Source organism: Ornithorhynchus anatinus, chromosome 20 (genome assembly GCF_004115215.2).
Source record: "Ornithorhynchus anatinus isolate Pmale09 chromosome 20, mOrnAna1.pri.v4, whole genome shotgun sequence".
In the NCBI taxonomy this organism is placed as follows: Eukaryota; Metazoa; Chordata; class Mammalia; order Monotremata; family Ornithorhynchidae; genus Ornithorhynchus; species Ornithorhynchus anatinus.
In genome coordinates, this window is record NC_041747.1 from 9,963,451 (window position 1) to 9,989,647 (window position 26,197).

Here is a 26,197-nt window from a genome sequence, read left to right on the forward strand (position 1 = left end):
CGGGGTGGAGAAAGGAGTGATTTGTTTGTTATGAAGAGGGAGGGAGAGAGTTTGAGGCAGGAGGGGTGGGTGTAAATGAGAGATGCAAGCAGGGTGCAGTTGAGGTTCATGTTAGAGGAGTAAAGTGTGCAAGCTGAGTTGTAATTGGAGGGGAGCAAGGAGAAAACTGCCATAAAGTTGAGGATGAGGAGAATACTAAGAACAGAATGGTGGAAGGGAAGGTGAAGGGCAATGGGGGACAGGGCACCTGAACCCACTACAAACCAGGCTGGAGGGTTAAAATAACCTACGTGGGATAACCTGATTAGCTTGTATCTACCCCAGTGCTTAGCACATAGTAAGCGTTTAACAAATACCACTATTATTATTATTATAAAACTCCCAGGAGGAGAAGGCTGCCACCTAGACAGTTACAAGGTAGAGGGCTTCTGCTTGAACTGGAATGGGTGCAGGAAACCGCTCCCCTCTGTTCCCAGCCTGAATATGGCATTTGTTCAAGTGCTTACTATGCACCAGGCACCGTATTAAGTGGTGGAGTACCCCTATGCCTTAAATCTCGTCCTGGCCCCCCAACCTCATTCCCGTTGGAAGAGGGTGGGGAGGGTGGTTGGTGAGTGAGAAGTGAGTGGGTGGGTGGTGGTTGGTCCAGGCCCACGTGGTCATCTTGCTGGGTCCGAAAGCTGCCCCGAGGTCTTACACACATCCAAAATGGGAGGCACCGAAACAGACTCTGATTTCATACGGAAAAAAGCTTAGTCTCCGGTGACTTCCTCCACCCGCCTCTCCTCCCAGCTCACTCATTCCCCTCACCTAGTTTTTGATGACTTGATTTAGTATTTCAATGAAGTATAAAAAGATCCCTGGACTTCGACAACTTGGGAACCGTGGTCTGGGAAGTCAAAAGGGTTCACGGGCCATCCTCTTTCCACTTCTCTATGCCTGTCTCCGCCGCCGTTAGAGTGTAAGCTCCTGGTGGGCAGGGAATGTGTCTTTTGTTGTGGTGTACTCTCCCAAGTGCTTAGTACAGTGCTTTGCACACAGCTCTCAAGAAATACGATTGAATGAACCAGTGTACTTTTTAAGTGCCCATACTACAGTGCAACACACCCGTTGAACACACGGTAAACAGCACGGCTAGGCTTTGAACGAAAATAACCGGTCAGAAAAGCGGGAATGAAAAGTGCTCTCGGGCACGGCAGCTACTCGCCTGCCGTGTGACTCTGGGCAGGTCATGTAGCATCTCTGTGCCTGTTTCCTCATCTGTAAAATGGGGATTCCATAGCTTACCGCCCTTGTCCAGGTGGGAGAAGAACTTGTCTGATTCAAAGAGAAGGAGCCTAAGCCACTCCCGGTCACCAAAAATCACTTTCCCCTTGAGCATCTTCAGACTTGAATACCCTAAATGGCCCGGCAGAAATGGCTGCTGAAGCTCAGTTCTCCTAGAGGAAGCGCTGCAAGCGGGTGCAGCTGCCTCACTTGCAAAACAAGGCCGACTTGGGCATTATAAAAGACATCGTACTTAAAACACCTTTCCGAAACCAAAATTCCTGGGACTGGTCTCTAGTAAAGGTCAATCTAACAGGTTCAGTCTACGAATATTTATTCTACCCTCACAAAAACCTTTAAAATTTCCAAGAAATTCTTAATAGCCATGACAAAGAACCCCAATAACACAGGAGAAATGACAAAGTATCAGTCATCTGCCTCCTTTTCTCTTACTGTGCCGTGCCTTGGCTGTGGGCACGGCCGAGAGGCGCTTCTCGGAAGGAGATCGTGGGGCTGCTTGCTCGCTCACTCGTCCTCTCCTTGATAGTGCCGGTACTCTGGCTTCAGCTCCCACGTGTTTTTGTGGGTCCCTTTGACGTTGTGAATGCCGATCTCTCGTAAGATCTCCTTGAGGTACACCTGGGAGAAAAGCCATGGAACAAAAGCTCAGGTGGTGGAGGCAGAACACCTGCTTCAGACCCATCTGTCGGTCGACCGAAGCACGTTTTTCCACCGGACAGCTTCCGGTTTCTCTTTTATGGGAGAGTTTGGCCGAACTGGTCTTTGCACTAAAGTATCACTTGTGCTACACGCACGCACACACGCACACCGTTGCTCTCTAGTTGCCGCCCAGAGGGGCGTGAAAGTTCTTGACTGCTCAGATTTTAAAGCGGAAATGAGTTTCATAGATGGAGCTCTGTACTTACTACTGTGGATATACCAATATCTCAAGTAGCAATCATTTATTTCTGAGACTCCCGGGAGAAGGCCAAGTCTCCATGGAGTCGTAAAGCTGACAGCTGGGGCCCAGTGTGTGAAAAGGCTACCACTGTACTGTAAGCACTCAGCCACGGGGCTCGGCGGGGGAGTGGTCCGGCTAACAACTGCGCCACAACCATTTAGCCACAGGGCTGAGAAGGGGATTGGCTCCTCTTGAATGGAACTAAGCTACAGGGAAGCAAGCACAAGATTTCCGTGCACGTCCGTAAGTCGGGAACTCTGAAGAGATGAGGGAAAAGTCTGCTCTCCAGCTACCGCTACTATTAGGCCGGGGAGACTACGGACCCAGCCGGATCACACTCGGTAGTCGGGCAGCTGCAGAAGCCAGGGGCCTGCAAAGGAACTTCCCTATGACCTGACTCTCCTCTGTCCCCCGTCTCTCGCCACCACTGCCATGAAATTTAACCCCGGCCTCTCCGGCTGTTGGCAGTGGAGAGGTTTCGCCCGCCCATCTTTCGGACAACTCTCTGATGTCTCACGGAGGAGAAAAACTTGATTTCTCGGACCGCACTCAAAATTTTACCTTTTTGCTCGCGGTTGGCAAGTGGATTTGGGAAACGGAGCGAGTGGTCTGCCGGGGGCGGGTGCTCCTGACGGCCTCAGAACCACCTGCCCCGATCGGGTCCCACTCCCAGGGGGTCCACCGGCATCTGCATTCGACAAGACCCATCTCCCCTCCTCTCTCCCCCTCCACAGGCAGCCGTTCTCAGGCCATGCAAAGTGGTGGAAACACACACGCAACATAAGCATAGAAGAGATAGGGCAAAGGAGGCAGGGGGTTCTTCTATTTAAGACAAGAGGATGGACGGGAGCTTCCTCCCCAGACCCCAGGAGTCCTGGCATCCCCCCCAAAAGTGGGGCTCTGCCTCGTCTTTCCCTCCAGCTGGGGGGCTATGTGTTCGGGCACCCCTCCGCCCCCCACCAACTCGGCTCCAGAAGCTCCCTCCGAGAAGCCGGAGGGGGGGGAGTCGGTGGCTGGCGGGGCCTCTCCTGATTCCCTTCTGAGCGCGTGCCAGCCAAGCCCCGGGCACCCAGGCCTTGCGGGGGCACCGTGATGGGGGCTGGCTTCTGGCTGGCTGCTCCTTCTCTCAACTTGGCATTCATTCATTCAACAGTATTTATTGAGCGCTTACTATGTGCAGAGCAATAATAATAATAATAATGTTGGTATTTGTTAAGCGCTTACTATGTGCCGAGCACTGTTCTAAGCGCTGGGGTAGACATAGGGGAATCAGGTTGTCCCACGTGGGGCTCACAGTCTTAATCCCCATTTTACAGATGAGGGAACTGAGGCCCAGAGAAGTTAAGTGACTTGCCCAGAGTCACACAGCCGACAAGTGGCAGAGCTGGGATTCGAACTCATGAGCCCTGACTCCAAAGCCCGTGCTCTTTCCACTGAGCCACGCTGCTTCTCCACTGTACTAAGGGCTTGGAATGTACAAATCGGTAACCCCACCAGAGGGCAGCAGAACATCAACAGTCTCTGGGCACAGAGCGATGCCCATTTAGTTTTAATTAAGCTTTTAGGACGTGCTGGGCACTGTTCTAAGCGCTGGGGTACCTACGAGCTCATCAGGTTGGACACCGTCCAGGTCCCACCTGGGGCTCAACAGTCTTAATCTTCATGGGAAGCAGCGTGGCAGTCTTCACAGTCTTCAAGGGAAGCAGCGTGGCTCAGTGGAAAGAGCCCGGGCTTGGGAGTTGAAGGTCATGGGTTCGAATCCTGGATCTGCCACTTGGCAGCTGCGTGCCTGTGGGCAAGTCACTTCACTTCTCTGGGCCTCAATTACCTCATCTGTAAAATGGGGATGAAGACTGTGAGCCTCACGTAGGACAACCTGTTTACCCTGTATCTACCCCAGCGCTTAGAACAGTGCTCTGCACATAGTAAGCGCTTAACAAATACCGACTTTATTATTATTACTAATCCCCATTTTACAGAGGAGGCGCAGAGAAGTGACTTCTGCCGGGGAAAACTATGCTCTGGCAGGGCTTGGGGACAGGGGGTTGGGGAGTCACTGTCACTCTTTCAATACCACCGAGAGGAAACTTGGATTCCCGTCTGGGAGGGCAGGCCTGGCTGAATTTATTTTGTGACCATTTTCTAAGAAAACATCTGAGAGTCTAAGTTTTGCGTGTGCGCTTTTTTATATTATTTGTTAAACGCTTACCCTCTGCCAAGCACTGTCCTAAGTGCTGGGCTGGATACGAGATAATCAAGTTGGACACAGCCCCCGTCCCACATGGTGCTAAGCGGGACACAGTCCCATAGTCTAAGCGGGAGGGAGCAGGATTTAATCTCCATTTGACAGATGAGGTAATTGAGGCACCTCAGAGAAATGAAGCGACTTGCCCGAGGTCATGCAGAGGACGGGTGGCAGAACCGGAATTAGAACCTAGGTCCCCTGACTCCCAGACTTGGGATCGCTCTACTAGGCCATGCTGCTTCACTTACAGATGAGCAGCTGTTGATCAGGTGAGAAAGCAAGGAAATGAGAGTGTTTTGTCTCAATCTGTGGGCAGAGTTCCTTTAGCTGACAGGATGGCGCGTACATTAGCCGGTTTAGGCTGTACACTGTTAAGCTCCTCGTGGGCAGGAATCGTGTCTATCAACTCTGTTGTACTTTCTCGAGCGCTTAGTACAGTGCTCTGCACCCATTAAGTGCTCAAGAAAAACCACTGATGGACTGATGGATTAAGTTTTCCACCTGGGGCATGACATTCTGTTTATCAAGGGACAGATTCGGCAGGGTGGAAACTCTTCCAGTAAGAAAACCACACTGTGGCTGCTAGAGTCGAGGCAGGTTTTCAATGAATTAACAGGAAGCCTCAATGAATAGACACCATTCATTACTGACGGGCGGAATGAGGGGAGGATTTGTCTCAGGCAGCAGCGGTTAATGACAAGGTTAATCTCAATGAATCACGACCTTACCAACTAGTGAATTAAAAATCCTCCAATTTTTCTCCCCGAGGAGGTCCCAGTCAAAGGGGACTCCTAAAGAGAGACACTGAATAATAGGTGAAAATGGGACCGGGTCACAAAATACAATCCCGGCCCTGGCCTTTTCCGAGTTGAGGCTGGTCCACATCCCAGTGAAAAATTTCTCAGTCTTTGAAACCCCTTTGGAGTTTCAGCTGTGAGAGAGACTTTGGAAGTAAACGGTTCTTCCATAATGTCCCTGCTGAGGTTTTCGGACCTTCCCGCCGGAGTAGCGGGAGCAGAAATACTTCTGGTTTGCGGGTGATATACTCATCGTTCTGATAAAGTACAAGGGTCAGAAAACCTCCCTCGAGTGGAGGAGGGAGAATCGATTCTTTCCAGAAGAAATTTCTCCAGCACAGGGAAAAGTACTGGAAAGAATCACTGGCCCATGTTACTACACTTAGCTGGGGTTTAAAAACAATAAGTGCCCCAGCACTGTTAGAATTAAATACAAGTAAAGTTTGGCTCTCCTGCTCAACCCAGTCAGGCCTGTGTGAGCCCCGGAGACCCACTGCTCTCCCAGAATATAGTTTGTTGACAACGGAAGAAAAGAGGGGCAGGATTCTGGAGTTTGGAATCCGCTTTCGAATGACTTCAGCTGCCTACCCAGCCCCTGAAATCCTTCACCAGCAGAAGGAACCTATGCAGACAGTCACCCTCTTAACGCACCTAATTACCCACGGATGGGCAGGGGTCAGAGTGGCGACTGAATCCACACTTAATTTATAATCAGTTTCGATGAAATCACCACTTTGGCACTGACTCGACTGCAGAACCGAAGTTCCCTCACACTCCGCCCATTTAACGAATACCAGACCGAAAATGGGCTGAGGGTTCACCGGTTAATCCGTTCCTCTGTTGAGAATCATCTGGTGCAAGACTCTCTCCATCCGAACCACAGACTCCGTTCACATTTGACCATTTCAAAGATTTACTACGAGCCACGAGGCTCAAAGGCATGCCGATCTTTCTTGAAGCTTTCAAGTAATGAACACCTCCCGAACCCCACCGACGGCACACAGGGAGGTGGTCCTCTTGAAAAGGAAGATCCGGCCCGGAGGGTTAATAGGCTGACCTTTCTTGGAATCACGGCAGAAGGGAATTAATTCCTGGCAACTCAGAGAATGCTGGGAAGGGGTTGTCCTCTTGTCACTGAGGACCTTGCTTGGAGGGCCTGCTTGTAACTCCATTTTTGGGGGGAGGGGTGGTCAATATTTTCCTCATTCAATTTTACATTCAACTGAATGCAAGTCCAACACCGGCCTAAACGGGGTGCGGAGAACAAACTGAGAGAGTTTCTCTGGAAAGAAGAGGAATATCCCTTAGCACTTGAAGGGAAAGAGACACAGGGGTCTTTGGGGAGGAAGTCTAAATGGAAAGGAAGGGATCGGAAAAGGACAGCAGGATCAAGACACGGACAAACTCTCTGCTGCAGGAAGAGTGGGAATTTCCTATTCCTGATTTGAAAAAGACGCATGCATTCTCCCCTCAAGACTGTCAACAACCTGGGGACATGTCTATCAACTCCACTGTAGCGTGTTCTCCCAAGTGTTTAGTCCAATGCCCTGCACATGGTAAGCCCTCAATAAATACCACTGATTGATTGATACCCTGGGAAAGGAGATGGGCTCGGGCAGCCTTGACACGATTCTACCCGAGGAGGCATATGGGAAACAAACACTTGCAAATCTTACACATCCCAAGATCATTTTCTTGTAGATATCCAGAACTGTATCTTAAACAAGCACTAAACCCAAGGTGAGAAAACAGCTTAGCTAATCAATTATTCCCCCTCCCATTTTGTACCTTCGGTTGGGAAAAATGTTCTCTGACTCTTTGATGTTGCTGTCCCTTCCACATATAAAAAAGGAAAATGTTAAGCTATTTGTACAAAATGGATACTGAGAACCTCCTCTTGGTGGTGGTTTTTAAATGGAAGATGAAATGTTAATGCGCTGCTGAGGTACTCTGGGCTTGCCTCCTCAGTTGAAAAAATACTAGAGAGAACAAATGGGCTAAGCACAAGTGTGAAAAAAACAAAGAGAAAGTGTCGGCGATTGCATTAAATGTCTGGTGGAAGGAACAACAGAGAGGCACTGACTGAAACCACAAGCTTCTACTCCAAAAAAAACTAAAAGCATCCACTCCTCCGCCCCAGAAAACGGAGCTATCACAGGAGTGGAGGAAGTGTTCTGTCACGGATGGAAAACCGGCTAAAAGACGGGGAGCAGAGGGGAAGGGAAGAAACGGGCTCTTTTCTGATCAGAGAAGCCTCAACACCCAGAGAATTTTCCTGCCTAAATCCTCCGGTGACCTGCTATTCTCTCCCGAGTGGTGGAAGAGCAGGAAGGAGGGGATGAACGCAGAAAGACCACATTAAACTGGGCACGAATGGGACGAGGAGGTTTGGCGCAACCAAGCGCGGGGTCAACCCGAGGGAAAAATAATCCAAACTGTGACCGTGGAATGAGCTGGAGCAGCAGCAGCAGCAGTGCGGAGCCATTCCTGAGGGCTCTCCTGGTTGCTACGGAAACCCAGGCTGCTTTTGTTAAAAACCCCAATGCCCCTCCCCGTCAGCCTCGGGCAAGGAAAAGAGAGGGGGAGCGGGAATGCCCACTGCCCTTCTTTAATGAATGAGCCCGGGGATTAGGAAAGGAGCCCCAAGCTCCAATTCCCTGGAGATCGCTCTGCACCGAGCTACACCACCGCCACCGTGAAGCAGTTATTTTCTCTGAACATGGAGAAGAAAAACGAGGGGTACCATACATGATGCAAGTGTTGCCCCTTAGCACTCTAGCTGGTGTGTCGACTGGGATGCGGAGAGACATTCCAGCTACTCAGCCCCGACCACCCAGGCCCTATTTAGGCTCACAAATCCCAGAACCCACCTTCATCTCCATCAGTCAGTCATACACACAGACGGCTTCTGCCAGGAGCTCGACGAGAAGCAGGTCAGCGGGTAGGACTGCTACAAGAGCCGCCCCACACCCTTGATTGATTTTTCCCCGACCACTCAACGGGGCCGGCCCTAGAGATCAGGACTATCCTAGGCCCCAGCCCTTACACCGCTCTCACCGATCAAGGCTGGTGGAACTCTTTGTTTTACAGGGATTCCTGCCATTAGATTTTCCCCACTCGGTGGCCCATGACAACAGGCCAGCACACATGGATGCCACGTGGGGACCCCTGTCCCCTCCACCCACCACACCTGGGGTCCCCTTCTCCCACACTGAGGGGTCGGGGACAGAACAACGGTTTCCATGGCCGCCACCACTCAGCTGGGGTCTCCTTCCACCCGGCGACGTGAGCCTCTTTCTCCAAGGTTCAAGGACCCAGGGACCCATCGAGGCGTCTCCCCTCCTCCCTCTTTCTAAATAGATCTAAATAATCAGCAATACCGTGCCATCCGCCTCATCCCAATTAGCAAGTCACAATAGGAAGGCCAAATGCAAAAGATCCATACCACCGGTTGTTTGGTAATGTCCACCAAATCCTTGATGTTGTAATACTGATGTTTCTCAAAAGCTGAGAAAAGCATGTCCAAAACTTGCTGTTTATCTGCCCGGGCTCTCTTGCCGTCTTCTTTCTTTTTCTTCTCATACTCTATCTGTTTGGGAAATTCGAAAAGAAGTGAAAACAGGTTCAACACAGGCATTTCTCTTTCATGGCATGCCAACGGCTTGTAGTTCCAAGAGCTTAATTAACCCAAAATAGTTTTTCGTGACATGCAACTGCTCTTTCATTTGATTCCGCTCCAATCCACCTTGTACACATAAGCAAGCAAGCAAGCACTCAACGTAGGTGATACTAAAACTCCAAGTGGTTCTACAGGAGACACAAGGGAACCCCTAGAATAATTACAAACCTAGAGAATCTTAAAAATAGAACAGATTTGAGCACTTACAACCACACTATCCCACAGACTTTCACCAGTTGAAATCCATCTTCATGTGAATGCAGTGAAATTATGCGTCTTTCTGATCACTCCGCACTGACACGGACAGGAGAACACCACCCTTGAATCCTTGGGAAAATTAATTCCCCAAATCGTCCTTCCCCAGGTACGAGCCATTTTAAGCTGCAGAGCGGAACCCAAACTATTCCTTTTTTGTCGAGTGCCCCGGGGAACTGCACTGTGTGAAAGTCTGTGGCCAAACCAGCTGCATGACGGAAAGTTACGCTCCCGGCCGCATTGACAAACGCTGGCCCCGGGAGAGCTGCTCCAGGTATGCTGGTTTTGTTACTGCAACGATTCCTACCTGGGAAGCAGCGTGGCCTAATGGAAAGAGCATACACTCGGGAGTCCGAGGCCCTGGGTTCTAGTCCCTTTTTTTTTTTTATGGTATTTAAGCACTTACTATATGCCAGGCACTGGTCTAAGTCCTGGGTTAGATACAAGGTAATCAGGTTGGACATAGTCCCTGTTCCACGCGGGGCTCACAGACTCAATCCCCATATTACAGATGAGGTAACTGAAGCCCAGAGAAGTCAAGTGGCTTCCCCAAGGTCAAACAGTAGACAAGCGGCAGAACCGGGACTAGAATCCAGGTCCTTCTGACCCTCAGGCCCGGGGTCTATCCACTGGCCCACGCTGCTTCTTTAGTGAACATATGCTTAGTCTTATTCTTAATTTCAAAGAATAATTAAAATCTGACTGTCCTTGAATGGATACAAAATAGATAGAAGAAAATAGAAGAAGAAATAGATAGAAGAAGAAATAGAGAAGCAGCGTGGCTCAGTGGAAAGAGCACGGGCTTTGGAGTCAGAGGTCATGGGTTCGAATTCTGGCTCCGCCACTGGTCAGCTGTGTGACTGTGGGCAAGTCACTTCACTTCTCTGTGCCTCAGTTACCTCATCTGTAAAATGGGGATGAAAACTGTGAGCCCCACATGGGACAACCTGATTCCCTTGTGTCTACCCCAGCGCTTAGAACAGTGCTCTGAACATAGTAAGTGCTTAACAAATACCAACATTATTATTATAGATAAAAAGGTATTTAAGCATTTTTCAAAAATATCACAAGATAAATTATCCAACACTCCACTGTATCAAAAATCCTACCACAAAACAGTAATAAACCCTATTCACGCTGCATTATATGCTATTTCTCCTATCACAACATCCTACTACTTACTATACTTCAAACACCTAGGTACTCAGATTGTTATCCCATTTTCCCTATAAAGTGCAAAATGTGATTTTTTCCATTACTCGGAGGATACAGCCGAATGTTGAAAATCCATTGTGCGGCAGAGCGATGGCTACCAGTCATTCCTGAAACCTAGCTCGGTGACTAAAACGATCAATGCCACCCACTGCCAATTAAAATCTGATAAGTCTGATGTCTGTGGAACCGTCTGGATGGCTGTTTGCAGAAATACTTTGATTGCTTTGTCAAGTTACATTCCGCTGAAGGGAATCAACTTCAACTTTTGAAGTCAGAATGACAGGTTTGAATACTGAAGTTCTGTTTTGAATCTTCAAGGGAGCTTTCCCTTCTCCCTTGTGTTCCCATCCACAGCCCAGGGGGGATTTGGCTTTCAAAGATGAGGGAAAAGGCATGGGGCCTTCCTTCGCCATTCACTCGGTTGCTCACGGTGACATGCCGCTGCCTCTCAGTTCCCGTGGTTGCTCTGCTCTCTCCTCTAGCCCTTCAGCGCTTCCGGAGTCCGGAGACTACGCCCTGGTGCTCGGGGAGGCTGCCTGGCCTCAGGGAAATAGCACGGACCTGAGTTCTGGTCTCAGCTCTGCCACTCGTCTGCTGTGTGAGCTTGGTTGGGATGCTTAGCTTCTCTGGGCCTCAATTTTCTCTTCTGTAAAATGGGGGTTCAATTCCCATTTTTCCTCCTACGTAAACTGTGAGCCCCATTTGGGACAGGGGCTGGGTCAGATCTGACTGTACTGGAGAGTATTCTTATACTCTATTTCCCGTACCCGCAATATTTTTTAATGTCTGCTTCCCCCTTTAGACTGTGAGCTCCTTGAAGGCGGGGATTTTGTCTACTGACTCTGTTGTATTCTACTTTCCTAAATACCTCTATTATTAATAGTAACATATTATCTCAACTATTATCAACTCATCAACAATACAACTGTTGATCAAGCCAGTCCTCAAACGAAGAGGTGCCCTATTAACTTAGGGCTCAAGCAATCAGTGGTATTTACTGAGAGCTTACTGGGTGTAGAACACTGTACTAAGCCCCTGGGAGAGTGCAACAGAACAGACTTGGCAGGCATGATCCCTGCCCACAAAGAGCTTTCAGTCTAGAAGGCCACTGAGGAGAACGTTTCGATGGCTTGTACCTGGTCTCACGATTTGCTGCCTTCGTTTTTTTGGGCTTACCAAATTGATTTCTATTTTTGCCAATGCAGATGATCATAGTTTGCTGATTCATTTCTAAACATTTAATTTTAGACCACTTATCGCACTCTGCCTCAAATCTCCATTGCCAAGCGCTGTGAAAATCCACTGGTCACTAACTGGGTTTATGGATTAGAAACCCATTCACTGTTGACATGCAGTAAAGTCCAAGCCAGGGGAGCTCGGTGAGACAGCCGTGACCGAAATAGTCAGCTGGGGATAAGGCTGCAATGTTGCAAAACCGGGAGAATCTCACTCTCGCTTTCAGAGGCCCTCCCCTTTTGGGACCGGTCCTCTGGCTAATTATTTTTTGAATTGCCGCTGACTCATTGACCTGGAAGAATGAAGACCATTTTTCAAAGAAGGGCGAAAATGAAGTCACAAATTTTGGTTTCTCTAGAAAATGAGGCAGGAGAGGCATTAAGGCACGTTTAATCTGGCCCTCCACAAGCCTGATGAGAGCTAGAAAGGCCTTGGCCATCTTTAATGGTCTGAGGGGAAGAAGACGGCTGCTGGGAACTACATTAACACAGCAGCTTCCTGGCTTGAGACACAAGGAAGGAAATCCCACAGTGCTCTGTACCCAGTAAGTGCTCAATAAGCACCACTGCTTGAGTGAATGCTTTATGTGCAATTGGTATGTGAAAGATGACCTCCGCTCTGACACAAATAACTTTGTTGTGTTTTTTTGTTTTCTATTGGTATTTATTAAGCACTTATTATATGCCAGGCAGGCACTGAAATAATAATGACACTATTTGTTAAGCACTTACTATGTGCCAAGCACCATTCTAAGTGCTAGGGTAGATACAAGATAATCAGGCTGTCCCACTTGAGGCTCACAGTCTTAATCCTCATTTTATAGATGAGGTAACTAAGGTACAGAGAAGTTAAATGACTTACCCAAAGTCACACAGCTGAGAAATGGCAAAGCCAGGATTAGAACCCATGACCTCTGACTCCCAAGCCCATGCTCTTTCTACAAAGCCACGCGGCTTCTCACTAAGCCATACTGCTTGCTGGGGTAGCTAAAAGCTAATCGGGTTGGACACAGTCTCTGTCCCACAGGGGACTCTCAATCTTAATCCCCATTTTACAGGGGACAAAACTGAGGCACAGAGAAGTTAAGTGATTTACCAGAAGACAAGTGGCAGAGTAAGGATTAGAACCCAGGCCTGTGCTCTATCCACCAGGCCACTGCTGCATCTTAGTTAGAAGCAGCTATTACTATTATGCTATTACCTGCAGGCCATATTATAAATAAGGGAAAGGCATAATTAGTTGAAATTCAAAGAAGAGTCAAGAAGGGAAGCATGAGGGTAGGTGATGGGGGGATCTGGGAGGATCCTAAGGAACTCCCTATTGACCCACTAGAAGGAGGAGTCCAGGAAGGTTCTGCCTTAAAAGAGGAGGAAGAGGAGGAGGTGCATGATCACAGAAGGCACTACTGAATATTCAGTGGGTGCTCAATAAAAATCTGATGATGACCTTGCTGTGGGCTGCGAATGTGTCTGCCTACTCTGTTCCATTCTCCCAAGTGCTTAGTACAATGCTCTACACACAATAAGCGCTTAATACCATTGATGATGATGACAATGAGGCTATCTTCGGTGGGAAGAGATAATCATCGGAGAATAACCTGACACAAAAGGAGTCTGGTCTAATGGAAAGAGCAAGGGCTTGGGAGTCAGAGGCCCTGTGTTCTAATCCTGGCTCTGTCACTTGCCTGCTGTGTGACCTTGGGCAAGTTATTTCACTTCTCTGTGCCTTAGTTCCTTCAACTGTAAAATGGGGTTTCAATACCTTTTCTCCTATCTGCTTCAACTGAGTTCCAAGCAGGAAGGAGCTGTTTCCCACCTGATTAACTGGATAAGACAAACTTAGGACAATGTATAACAAATACCATTTAAATAAAAAAAAAAAGTCGGGGGAGGGAAGAGAAGGTGTCAGGTGTTTGGGCAGGGAAAGAGCATTGACAGTATATTTAAATGTAAATGTGTCCTTGGAGCTATTCAAATTAACTGGAAGTGACATTGACTTGAAGATATCCAAGGGAAGGAGGGTATTCCAGAGTCTTTGCCCTAGGAATTCATTCCCCTTCTCCCTGTAAGTTTTTGCCTTCAGAGACGCTTGCTCTGGCTGCTTTTTGGTTCTACTTATCTATCGACCCTGGCACTGAATCGTTCTGGGAAGGAGAACATTATTAAGACAGGAAGCCTGGTGCTTTACATGTTGGGCACGCATAGCTTTTCGATCTGCTCTTTAAAGAAGTGCTGGCATTCTGAGAGTGGATTTAGACACGACCTCCCTGGGGTCTCCAGCTTTTTCTGAAAGGACTGGCCCTCCCCAGAACCTCTCTCCACCTCCCGCCGCAAAACAAGCTCCCCCACACCGCCACGGAGAGAAAGAGCTCCCTGGAGCAGTGTGAGCAGAGAAATTGCTTCTGCCGGGGCCGCTCGCCATGTCCCGAGAGTTCAGGCTTCCGAGATTGCTTTCTGTGGACTGTTCGGGGCTCTGGACCCCTACAGTAACCCAGCAAGAAGCAATTCCTACCACCCGCAGACCCCTGCCCCACCTTAAGTCCCCCGGGCCCTTATCCTTGGCAGTTGCAAACCAGGATTTTTCGCTATTATATAACTGCTTTGGAGGGCAATACCCAGCTACTCAAAATATCAAGCTTGGTTCCGAGAGAGCAACGAGAACGTGATCTTTAAGTGATTCCTGCTGAACTCAATCCTGAAACAATGCTTCTTGGTCACGTGATGATCCTCCGTTATGCTCTGTTTTGATGTAAACAAAATTGTAATTTAAAAGTATTAGAAATCCAATGACTAATATGATGAGTCACCCGCAGTGTGACTACTTGAACAACATAATTCCTTACATTCAACTGAAAGACCATTTATACAAAGAGGGGTCTTTAAAAAGCAGAATATCACAGGTTCTATTCACATGGAGGGGGTTTTAAAAGCAGGATATCAGGGGTTCTATTCATATGGAGGGGGTTTTAATCACAATGGGTGTGGGCTTTCAGCAGGATAATTGGTCTGAAAGTGCTCGGTACAAAATGATGCTTATAACTTCTCTAATAACATGAGAGACAGCAGGATCTAGTGGAAAGAGCCCAGGTTTGCGAGTCAGGAGACCTGGGTTCTCATCCTGGACTCTGCCGCTTGCCTGCTGTGAGACCTTGGGCAAGTCACTTTATTTATCTGTGCCTCAATTGTCTCATCTGGAAAATGGGGATAATATATGACTGTTTCCCTCCCCCACACTTTAGATCGAAAGCCCCATGTGGGACAGGGCGTATGTCCAATCCTCTTGTACCAGATGAGCCCCAGCTTATTTCAGTGCTTGGCACAGAGAGAGCACTTATATACCATAATTATGACTACTGTTACTGCTGTCACACACATCGACACATACCAGCCATAATCTGACTTTTCCCTTCACCCCGGTTTTCCGCTTTGGAAAAGAAAGCAGCAAGTGGAAAGTCAAGAGGAAGATGAAATTGAGACAAGAAGGTGGAGCCCCATAGCTGGCCTCGTTAAAATCACTTTCCAAAACTTGGGCAAGATGACATGACAAGCAAGTTTGAGAAGATGCGCGGCTTAGTGGAAAGAGCACGGGCCCGGACCTGGGTTCTATTGCCAGCTCCGCTGCATGTCTGCTGTGTGACCTTGGGCAAGTCACTTCACTTTTCTATGCTTCAGTTACCTCAAATGTAAAATGGGGATTAAGACTGTGAGCCCCATTTGGGAACGGGACTGTGACCAACCTAAATACAACGGAATGAGTACCTCGTCTCTATCCCAGAACTTAGAACAGTGCTTGGCACCTAGTATGGGCTTAAACACCAGAATTATCATTATTATTAAGCTGGATAACTGATGAGGTGACAGGTCCTCAGAGCTATAGATGATGCCACAGTATGGCCTGAACAAAACAACAAATCTCCTCTTACGTCCTAGGATCAACTCAGTCTGGGGGGAATGTTGGCTCGTCATTTCCCAAACACCCAAGGAAAGTGAGGGGCTGGATGTGACACAAAACAAACACGTGACCCTTGCCCTCAAAGGGCTTATGTTCTCCATATCATAACCTGGATCCTACTTTGCCAATTCAAGCATACTCAAGGCACCAGAAAGAATCACGCTACAAGGAGTGTCTGAGGCACTGGGAAGAACATAATCTATTTAAGGAAAACAAGGACATAAAAATGTCAGCAGTGGTAGCTTTTACTTCCTCGCACCTTCAGGGAGACCCATCCTGTCCTGCTTTCCACCACCCTGGCAGGTAAGAGAATACCACCTGCAGGATGAGGCATCCCTCAAACCTCGGGAAGTCTGGCGGCTGCCACGTGCCACCGTGGCCACAGTGTGCCTCGTGCTCTGAACCAAGAGGAGGCCGGAGTTCTGCTCCTCCAACTGCAGCACTCTACTGAACTGCATTTTCATTCTTCGCAGCGTGGCTTAGTGGAAAGAGCAGGGGCTTGGAAGTCAGAGGACATAGGTTCTAGTCCCAGCTCCACCATTTGTTACCTGTGTGACTTTGGGCAAGTCTCTTAACTTCTCTGTGCCTCAGTTACATCATCTATAAAATGGGCATTCAGACTGTGAGCCCCATGTGGGACAACCCGATTACCCTGTATCTACCCCAGCGCTTAGAACAGTGCTTGGCACATAGTAAGCGATTAACAAATATCATCATTATTGTTCATATTGCATATCTGTCCTTATCTTTTAAGCTGTTTTAGTGTTATATTGTTCAGTGAGCTCGATGTGTCTATCTCCACTCCTCTCCCCTACTTATATTTAGATTGTGAGCCCCTTGACCAAGAGTGTCCATGTCAAATTCCCACCTCTGCACTCTCTCCAAATGCTTAGAGAAGCAGCGTGGCTCAGTGGAAAGAGCCCGGGCTTTGGAGTCAGAGGTCATGGGTTCGAATCCCGGCTCGGCCACTTGTCAGCTGTGTGACTTTGGGCAAGTCACTTAACTTCTCGGTGCCTCAGTTCCCTCATCTGTAAAATGGGGATTAAGACTGTGAGCCCCACGTGGGACAACCTGATTCCCCTGTGTCTACCCCAGCGCTTAGAACAGTGCTTGGCACATAGTAAGCGCTTAACAAATACCAACATTAGTACAGTGTTCTGCAAACAGGAAACACTTAATAAATACTATTACTACTATAAAGAGGGATGGGAAATGAGAGGCGGTGAAAAACACTGATCCCTAGAGTCTAGAAAAACCAATGTATGGCAGAATTTATTCTACTAGAACATAGCACAACTAGATTTGTATATTGAGAGAAAAGTAGAAAACTTACATTATACTGATGGTTAGCCACAGGTTTATAATTGGTCGTCACTGCTTTATCCAGTTGCTGGGAGAGTCTCACTGGTTTGGAAGATTCTTCTATTTGTAATCTGAAAAGGAGAGGAACTATTTAACATCTTGTTCATGAAACTCAAATGGGAACTAAGGAGGAAACTGGCAAATCAATGGTGTTTATGGAGTGTTTATTGGGTGCGAAGCACTTGAGAGAGTACAATACAAGAGAATTGGTAGATATATTCTCTGTCCACAAGGAGCTTACTATCTAGGTAGAGAACAAACACACCTTTAGCCAAGTTTTAAATTGATCTGATGGAGCAGGTAAAATTTAACTTGTTAAAAGACAAATACAACAGTGTATCGATCTCCATGGAGTATTAAACGCTAAGTCAATTTTCTGATGAAGGATGGGTTACAGTTTTGAAGAAACGCACGTTTAGAAAAAGTCATGTTATAGGGCGTGAGTCTTGACCAACATCATGTGCGTAAGTGTGGACATTTCTTCCCGCAACGTGACATGTTCCATCCAGGCAGATATATATTGAGGGAAGAATGCTCTCCCAGAGTTCCATCCAAAATGCATACCAAAAAAACTCACTCCAGGAAAAACGGCTAACTAGATGATTAGTATTCATTCCTGAACATTTTTTAAATCAGCACTCCAAAAACCTACAATCCATCCTTGCCGAACATTAAAAATAGTTATATGGTTTTTACATTTGTATGTTTTTAAAATCTGGGCCAAGATTTTTTCCAGGTTCCTGGTTATCTTGAGTCTGGATGACTTCTTTCTGGCCTCCTGAAATGTTCCTTCTGCCTGTATGCCCCTCTGATGGTTAAAGCCCTCAGATGGGTCCCCTAAGAGTCTGTATATCCAGTCCTCTGTGTGAGGTGGCCCAGGCTACTCAATTGTTCTCACTGAACACCCTGGCTGGGCATATGCCCTCCTCGCCAGCCTGCCTGCAAACCCCTCTCGGGCAAGGGATGGCTCCGCTCCTCAGCTACCAGATCCCTCCCATCGATTGAATCCGATAACAAGCCCTAAATTCTTACCACTTTCTTTAATAACGTACACCAGTTGCCAATTTACAAGCTTATTTTCTACACCATTCTCCCTGAGCACAACAAGTAATTATAATTCTATGAAGAGATCTGTAACTAGGTTCTGTCTCCCATACCGTTTGATGGTAGGGATCATGTCTTGTCTAAACTTTGCCACCCTAGACATTTTAGTGCAGTGTGATGTACTCTGGGACTGATCAGTATACAATGTCTGTTGATTTTTTTGGATTCCAATCGTGAAATTCTTCATAGAGATTTACCTTGCCGACCTAGCAGCATATTTTGTGCTCAACAGCTTTTTTCAGGTTTTCAATTTCAGTTGAGTTTTTCTCAAAAAAAAAAAAAAAAAAAAGCTACTTCTTTAATGATTCTTGCTTCCATTACACTTATATTAATTCTAGCCCATAATCATCATTTGGGTGCATATGATGTATTTCTGGAAACCAACTCTCCTGACTGCTGAGTAAACCTGTTATAATTTAAAATTCACCAGAAGTTTATCAACCCCTTGGAATACGAAGAAAAATAATAATCCAATATTGACCTTTTAAGAGCAAAAGTGCCTACTGAACCCTAACTTCCTGTTATCTACTCAACTCGATATCTTTTTTGAGAGTATCTGATGAGTCAATTCACAAAGGTTAAAAACATATGCAATGAAAACATTTGGAAGGAAAAAAATCCTGAAAAAGCTTTATAAAAATTAACCTTTAATAATTGAAGAGAACTTAAAAGGGTTTTCATTTAACACTAAATAATTCATTTAAAATTATCCATGAAGTGTCAGAACACTTTGGGATGATTTTGTTATGCCATATAATAATGTATCAAATTAATAATGATTCCGACCTAGACCACTTGATCTGTCAAACTATGGTTTAATCAGTTTGTTCCCAGGAACGTCACTTAATACATACTGTATCAACTACATCATCAAACAAATCTGGAAGAGAGAAGGGGCAGGGTGAAAGAATGACACTATGCACAAAAATAATCTCAGAACATGGGTGCTCTTCACTCACTCAGTGATATTTATGGAGTGTTTACTATTTGCATAGCATTGTTCTAAGCGCTTGGGAGAGTTCTGTATACTGCATTCTGGACCCCTGCTATCTTAATTACTTCACTGTTCAAAACGGGAAAAAAAAAATCCAAGAGCAGGCGCACCAAACCGCAAACCTAGTGCAGCAAGTGTATTTTTTGAGCACTTGCTCTGAATAGAGCCCTGTGTCAGGCACTTGGGACAGTCCTAAGGAATAAGTAGCTACGACCCTTGCCCGAGGAGTTTACAACAGTCCATGTTTTGGAATGAGACTAATAATAATTGCAAAATTTGTTGAGCACGTACTATGTGTCAAGCACTGTACTAAGTGCTGGGATAGAAACAAGTTAATCAGGGATCAAACTGATGTCCTGCTTGGCTAACTGGAAGAATGAGACCAACGGAAGAGAAAAAAAAACAAACCTAGGTTTTCACAAAGAGAACAGAAAAGTCATGGAGTAGCAGTGAGTAAGTTATGCAAGTCAATAAAGAGCCTTTTAGGAGAAGCTCAGACAGAATGCCAAAGTCAACAAGAAAAAAAAGACTTCCAACATTCCACGAGTCCTCTACTCCTCGCTGACCGAAGCCAACCCAGAAAAGACGCTTCAGATATAGCGGAGGCAGGAATTTGGCTAGGGAATCCATGGGGTCACCTGAGTAATCGGAGCATGAAAGGGGCATTCTGGGCCGAAAAGGATGGAGTTGAAAGGCTCATTGACCTTTCTAGCTGTCTCTAGACTGTAAGATCACCTCTAGACTGTGAGCTCATTAGGTGCAGGGAATGTGTTGGCTACTTCTGCAGTACTGTTCTCTCCCAAGCACTTAATACAGTACGCTGCACACAGTAAGCGCTCAAAAAATACCACTGGTTGATGGATTTTACCGAGGAGGCCACTCTGGAGGTTCCCAGATCTAATTGGGAAACAAAGAATGTTTTGGATCAAAGCGAGACACCAGGCACCCTCTGAGTCCTGGGAAGGGCTCTCTGGCAAGAACGCAGTGTGGCCTTGTGGAAACAGCATGGGCCTGGGAGGCAGAGGACCTGGGTTCTAATCCGGCTCTGCCACTTGTCGGCTGTATGATCTCTCTGGCAAGTCACTTCATTTCTCTGGGCCCCTGTTAGCTCATCTATAAAATGTGGATATAGACTGTGAAGAGCTAAGTGGGACAGAGACTGTGTCCAACCTGATCATCTTGTATCTACCGCAATATTTAGTACAGTGCCGGGTGCTAAACAACCAGGCACTATATAAGGATTAGTACAGTGTGTTAGAGACACTATATTTCATCCCAGTTTTGTTTTTTTGGATGTGTTTTTTAATCCAAATCATTCTTGGGTTTCTGTTGCCATCAAAACACTGCAGTGAATTTCGCTTTATTAAGTGTTGCACCCGGTGTTGCTGAAAACATAGGGGTGCTAACAGATGGAGGGGTGGAAGCGGGCCATCAAAATCGGAGAAAAAGACCCTCTGGCCCAGTCCCTCACTTGGTCGAATCACAGCCGCAACTTGTTGCCACAGATGTTTCTTCTGCCATGACGTGGACAATAGGGACTGCTATTCCAAAAAGAAAGTCAATGCAAAATGAAAATTAGTTACATTAAACCTCCAACTCGAAACAGCTAACCTGTCAGAAATTAAATATCTCTTTTGGCATCTGAAGATCAGCTTCTCAGATTTCATTGCTGTAAAATGATTGAGATGGAAACAAAAACAAAAAAACACACTGGTGGCGGGAAGAAGCCTTCTCTCCTTCAGAAGAATAGCAAACCTACTAGTCTTTGGTGTTCGCAGACTTAGCATAGCCAGTAGGTATGGGAAAGATTGCACTACGATGACGTGTGTCATCGATGCCTGAATCAACCGGCATCACTGAAAACCGTCTGTGCACCCAGCACTAGGGTAACGCTTGGGGGATTGGAATTTTAGTTTCTCGGCTGACAAATTTCAGTATCACAAAAAACCCGCCCTAAAAAACAAAAACCAAAAAACCCAGTGAAAAATAAAAACCTTCCACATTCCTCTGGACTGTAAACTCATTGTGGGAAGGGAATGTGTCTGCCAACTCTGTTGAACTGCCCTCTCCCAAGTGCTGAGTTTTGCATCCAGAAAGCACTGCTAGAGATGCACATATTCTCACTTGGGTACCTATCTTAATACGCAGAAAAGCAAGCCAGATAAATGACCCCCAGCAGGCTGGGTTACTGGAAAGCGAGACCAAACTCGGTAGGCCAGAGCAATTGGGATTGGGGTCCTGCTTATCTTCCTTCACTCCCGTAGGAAAGAGGCGAGTTCATTTATAGACAATAAATGAAGTATTGGAGCCCCAAGCATGTTTGAAATCTTAGGACTTGGAAAAAGATCCTATCAATCAACTGTATTTATGGAGCACTTCCTGTGTCCAGAGCGCTATATTAAGCTCTTGAGAGTATAATACAAAAGAGTTGGGAGATGCAATACCTGCCCATAAGCAGCTTCCAGCCTAGAAGGGGATGGATTCAGACTATGTGTACATTACTTCAACTGGAATGGTGTTAGAAGAGGGCTTTCTATATCACAAGCTCTCCTCAAGATTGGTCAGCGGTATTTACTGGGCACTTACTGCGTCCAGTGCTTGGCAGAGAACAATTCAACACGTTCTCTGCCCACAAGAAGCTCAAGTTGCTAGGAATGAATAACTGGGACTGCTTTCCTCTGGGCTTTCTTTGGAAACAGCAAACTCCCAGAGTTTGTGATATTTTTAAGGAGACAGTAACAACTCAGAAAATAAACAATTCCTTAAGAACTGCTACACTGTCCAAGTGAACACTGAACCATTAACTTATTGCAAATCCATGTTACTGCCTTCATTTCCATTTATGCCTTTTGATAAGTTAAGATAAGGTCATAAGTTTAAAAACAAATTGGTATGCAATTTTTTGAGATAATAGGTGTAACTATGAAAACTTGAAGAGCTGTTCACTCTTTGTCCAGCGGTGTTGAAAAACCAATTATCTTTACAATTCCTGGTCTCCTTTGTTAAACGTAAAGCAGCATTGCCCTGTGGAAGGAGCATAGGCCTGGGTGTCGGAGGACCTGTGTTCTAATCCTGGCTCTGCCACTCTCCTGCTGTGTGACTTTGGACCAGTCACTTTATTTCTGTGTGCCTGTTTCCTCCTTAGTCTGTGAGCCCCAGACAGGACGGGGACTGAGTCCAACCTGATTATCTTGTAACTACTCCAGCACTGAGTACAGTGCTTAGCACCTAGTGAGCTTTTAACAAATAGTTCCATTAATATAATAATAATAACAATAAGAGGCTAATGGAGTGACTGGTTTGGAGAAACACTTTTTTGGGATCTTCAATACTCAAATAGTGATTATTCCATACCTGAACAAAATCTGAAATATTTGCAAAACATTATAAAACTGTCCAGGAATATCTAATTAAATGGGCAAATTAGAATCATATATCGTAGGTGTGTATATTCATTTAGCTAAATTTTGCTTATGACAACTGTACAGTTATATGGATCAAATAGTTCTTCACAAAGTCAATTCCTAACGATTCAAATGCATCTGACATATGATTATTCTCATCAGGAGATATTAGGCTGAAGGAATAATATTAGAAGCATTTACTTTGATCATCTTTGATATTTTCGAAAATACGAAAAAATTTCTCTTTTTCCGAGTGCCATTTTGCTGAAAGTAAAACATGCAACAGCTCATGGAAGTGTAATTAGACGCAATTATCATCTAAGTAACCAAAGGACTCCACGGCTTAGAAAAAATTGTTCCCTTAAAGTCCCCTCCGTTCTCTCACACACATATCTGATTTAGGTCCAGGTGAAAAAGGGTTTAATTTAGTAATTACAATAGGTTCCCCAAAGTAGTTCTTTCAAATACGATTTTGGGGTTTCGTGCATTCAAATCTTGCCTCTGTACCAACACCAAAATTAGGGAGATAAGCTTGGAAATCTCTCTTCTGGCATTAGCCAATCACCCTACAGAATCACCAGCAAGGTAGAAGCAGCATGGCCTAATGGAAAGAGTGCAGACCTGGGAACAAGATGATCCGGGATCTAATCCCAGCTCGACCATGTATCTGCTGTGTGACCCTGGGCAAGTCACAACTTCTCTGTGCCTCAGTTACCTCGTCTGTAAAATGCGGATTATTCATTCATTCATTCAATAGTATATATTGAGCGCTTACTATGTACAGGGCACTGTACTAAGCGCTTGGGATGAACAAGTCGGCAACAGATAGAGACAGTCCCTGCCGTTTGACGGGCTTACATTCTAATCGGGGGAGACGGACAGACGAGAACAATGGCAATAAACAGCGTCAAGGGGAAGAACATCTGGTAAAAACAATGGCAACTAAATAGAATCAAGGCGATGTACAATTCATTAACAAAATAAATAGGGTAACGAAAATATATACAGTTGAGCGGACGAGTACAGTGCTGTGGGGATGGGAAGGGAGAGGTGGAGGAGCAGAGGGAAAAGGGGAAAATGAGGCTTTAGCTGCGGAGAGGTAAAGGGGGGATGGCAGAGGGAGTAGAGGGAGAAGAGGAGCTCAGTCTGGGAACGCCTCATGGAGGAGGTGATTTTTAAGTAGGGTTTTGAAGAGGGAAAGAGAATCAGTTTGGCGGAGGTGAGGAGGGAGGGCGTTCCAGGACCGCGGGAGGACGTGACCCGGGGGGTCGACGGCGGGATAGGCGAGACCGAGGGACGGTGAGGAGGTGGGCGGCAGAGGAGCGGAGCGTGCGGGGTGGGTGGTAGAAAGAGAGAAGGGAGGAGAGGTAGGAAGGGGCAAGGTGATGGAGAGCCTTGAAGCCTAGAGTGAGGAGTTTTTGTTTGGAGCGGAGGTCGATAGGCGACCACTGGAGTTGTTTAAGAAGGGGAGTGACATGCCCAGATCGTTTCTGCAGGAAGATGAGCCGGGCAGCGGAGTGAAGAATAGACCGGAGCGGGGCGAGAGAGGAGGAAGGGAGGTCAGAGAGAAGGCTGACACAGTAGTCTAGCCGGGATATAACGAGAGCCCGTAATAGTAAGGTAGCCGTTTGGGTGGAGAGGAAAGGGCGGATCTTGGCGATATTGTAGAGGTGAAACCGGCAGGTCTTGGTAACGGATAGGATGTGTGGGGTGAACGAGAGGGATTAATACTGTGAGCCCTACGTGGGACAGGGTCTCTGTTCAACTCGATCATCTTGTATCTACCCCAGCGAATAGTACAGTGCCTGGCACATAATAAGTGCTTAAAAAACTCCATTTAAAAACGAACAAAAAAACACACCAGCAAGTTGGTGCTTGAAGGAGCCTCTCCATAGACCGAAACAGCAGTAAGGAACTTAAGGAGTTCCTTAGAGACCTTGACAGCAGACTAGAGACACCTCTCCCCAGACATTTAAGGGGATACCTCCCCAATCTAGCTGTTTATGTGTGTTAACACACATTCACTCACTTCTATTTTAAGAGGAATAACCAAAGTAAACTGACTCTTGGCAATCAAAAAACACCATGCTTTCAGTTTTCTCTTCTGACAGTTAAAAAAAAAAAAGGCATGAAAATCCTCCTACACTAAGTCAATGTAAGGAAAGCCATCTTCTGTTAGGTATGAATCAATGAAATAAATAGCCTTATACAACAGGATAAACAGAATTCAAATGTGTTTCTTCATTAAGCAATGTAAAATTGCACTAACTGAAGAATGGATTGGTGGTGGCTTGCAGCTTCCCTTAGCATTTATTTGTAGGTAGAATTCCAAACAGATTCAATTGCAGATACCTGTAATCACTAATGATCTTCAAAACCATTTATTCTTACTAGCAACAAAAACACCATCTTTTGCTTCCTGAACTCCTTTAGACTATAAGCTTGTTGTGGGACAGGGAACGTGTCTGCTAATTCTGTTGTATCTGACTGTCCCAAGCACTTAATACAGTGCTCTGCACATAGTAAAGGGCTCAGTAAATACCACTGATTGATTGAACCTTCATTTTAGATGTTTAAACTGCTGAACTTGGCCACATTCTTTAATTTTTCAAAAATGCACCACGATATTTCCATAATATCTCGACAAAACCTGAGGTGCTTTTTGTTACTGGATTGTGTTTCACCTTAAATTTATTCAACACTGCCTTTGGTTAACCACAAAATCCCTCACTCCCACCCCTGAAAATGTTAACCAGAAGACAAGCCTGAGCTGAACTAGCAGGATTTTGAAGTGAATAATTTTAAACCCAAAGCCATACATATTGTCAGGAAGTTTTCTGTTACATGTTCCTCAAGGGATTCACTGATTAAAAAATGAAAATCACTTCATCAACATTTGTAACTCGGGAAATGTTTTTCCCTTTAATGAGAGAGGAAGAAATCTATTGATCTTATGGGGAGACTGGATGAAAAAGCACGACAAAATGCCTCCCTGGGCTATGGCTTGCTACTAAAACTATTCCTATAGCAACTCTAATGAATGATAAAGCCTCGTTTTGAATCCATATATCAGGAGAAGAATCTACAAACTCTATCATGATTCTCTGCTTCTGACATTTGTGTAGGGGCAGTTTCCCTTTCCGCCTGAAAGACTCTCGCAGTTAGGCTGTGAACAAAATCTGAGTGAAAAAGTCTTCATGCTCCACAGACTTAAGCGCTCAGCTTGACAAGCTTTACTTGCATTCTCAACTCTGTTGAAAGCTTCACATTTTACATTTTCACTTTCTAGCATGTCAATTTTTGCTAAATAACCTTTTTTTTTTTTTTTACAAAGATTTATCGTGAAGAGTTATTATGCACACAAACTCGTTTTGGGAGGATCATTTTCAAATCCATTGTAAGAAAAAAATGCATGCTAGTTATCACTATTACAATTACAGTCCTAATGATGTCCGAACCCAATTGGTATGCATCAACCAATGGCATTTATTGAACACTTACTATGTGTGGAGGGCTGTACTAAGTGTTTGGGAGCGTGCGGAGGTAGATACTTTCCCCACCCACAAGGAGCTTATAGTCCAAAGGCACCCGCTGCTGACATTTTCTTGCATAAGAAACTATGGGAAATTTTGGTAAAGTTCTAGTTTTCTTATAATGTGATGGCTTGTTTTGGGGATCCTTCAAAAATATCACTTTGAATACCATGTTACAACCTCTAAACATGAACT

At 45.9% G+C, this 26,197-nt stretch overlaps 1 protein-coding gene across 1 annotated transcript in view; it reads right to left on the bottom strand.

The window, feature by feature from the left end:
- Positions 1-1,583: 1,583 nt before the first annotated feature.
- Positions 1,584-26,197, bottom strand: part of GTF2F2 (general transcription factor IIF subunit 2) — an 82,393-nt gene continuing 57,779 nt past the window's right edge. The window contains exons 6-8 of the mRNA XM_039914898.1: positions 16,939-17,038; positions 8,715-8,858; positions 1,584-1,905 (exon numbers count right to left, since the gene is read on the bottom strand). Coding sequence (XP_039770832.1) covers positions 1,792-1,905; positions 8,715-8,858; positions 16,939-17,038 — 358 coding nt within the window. The 3' untranslated portion in view covers positions 1,584-1,791. The remainder of the gene's footprint in view (positions 1,906-8,714; positions 8,859-16,938; positions 17,039-26,197) is intronic.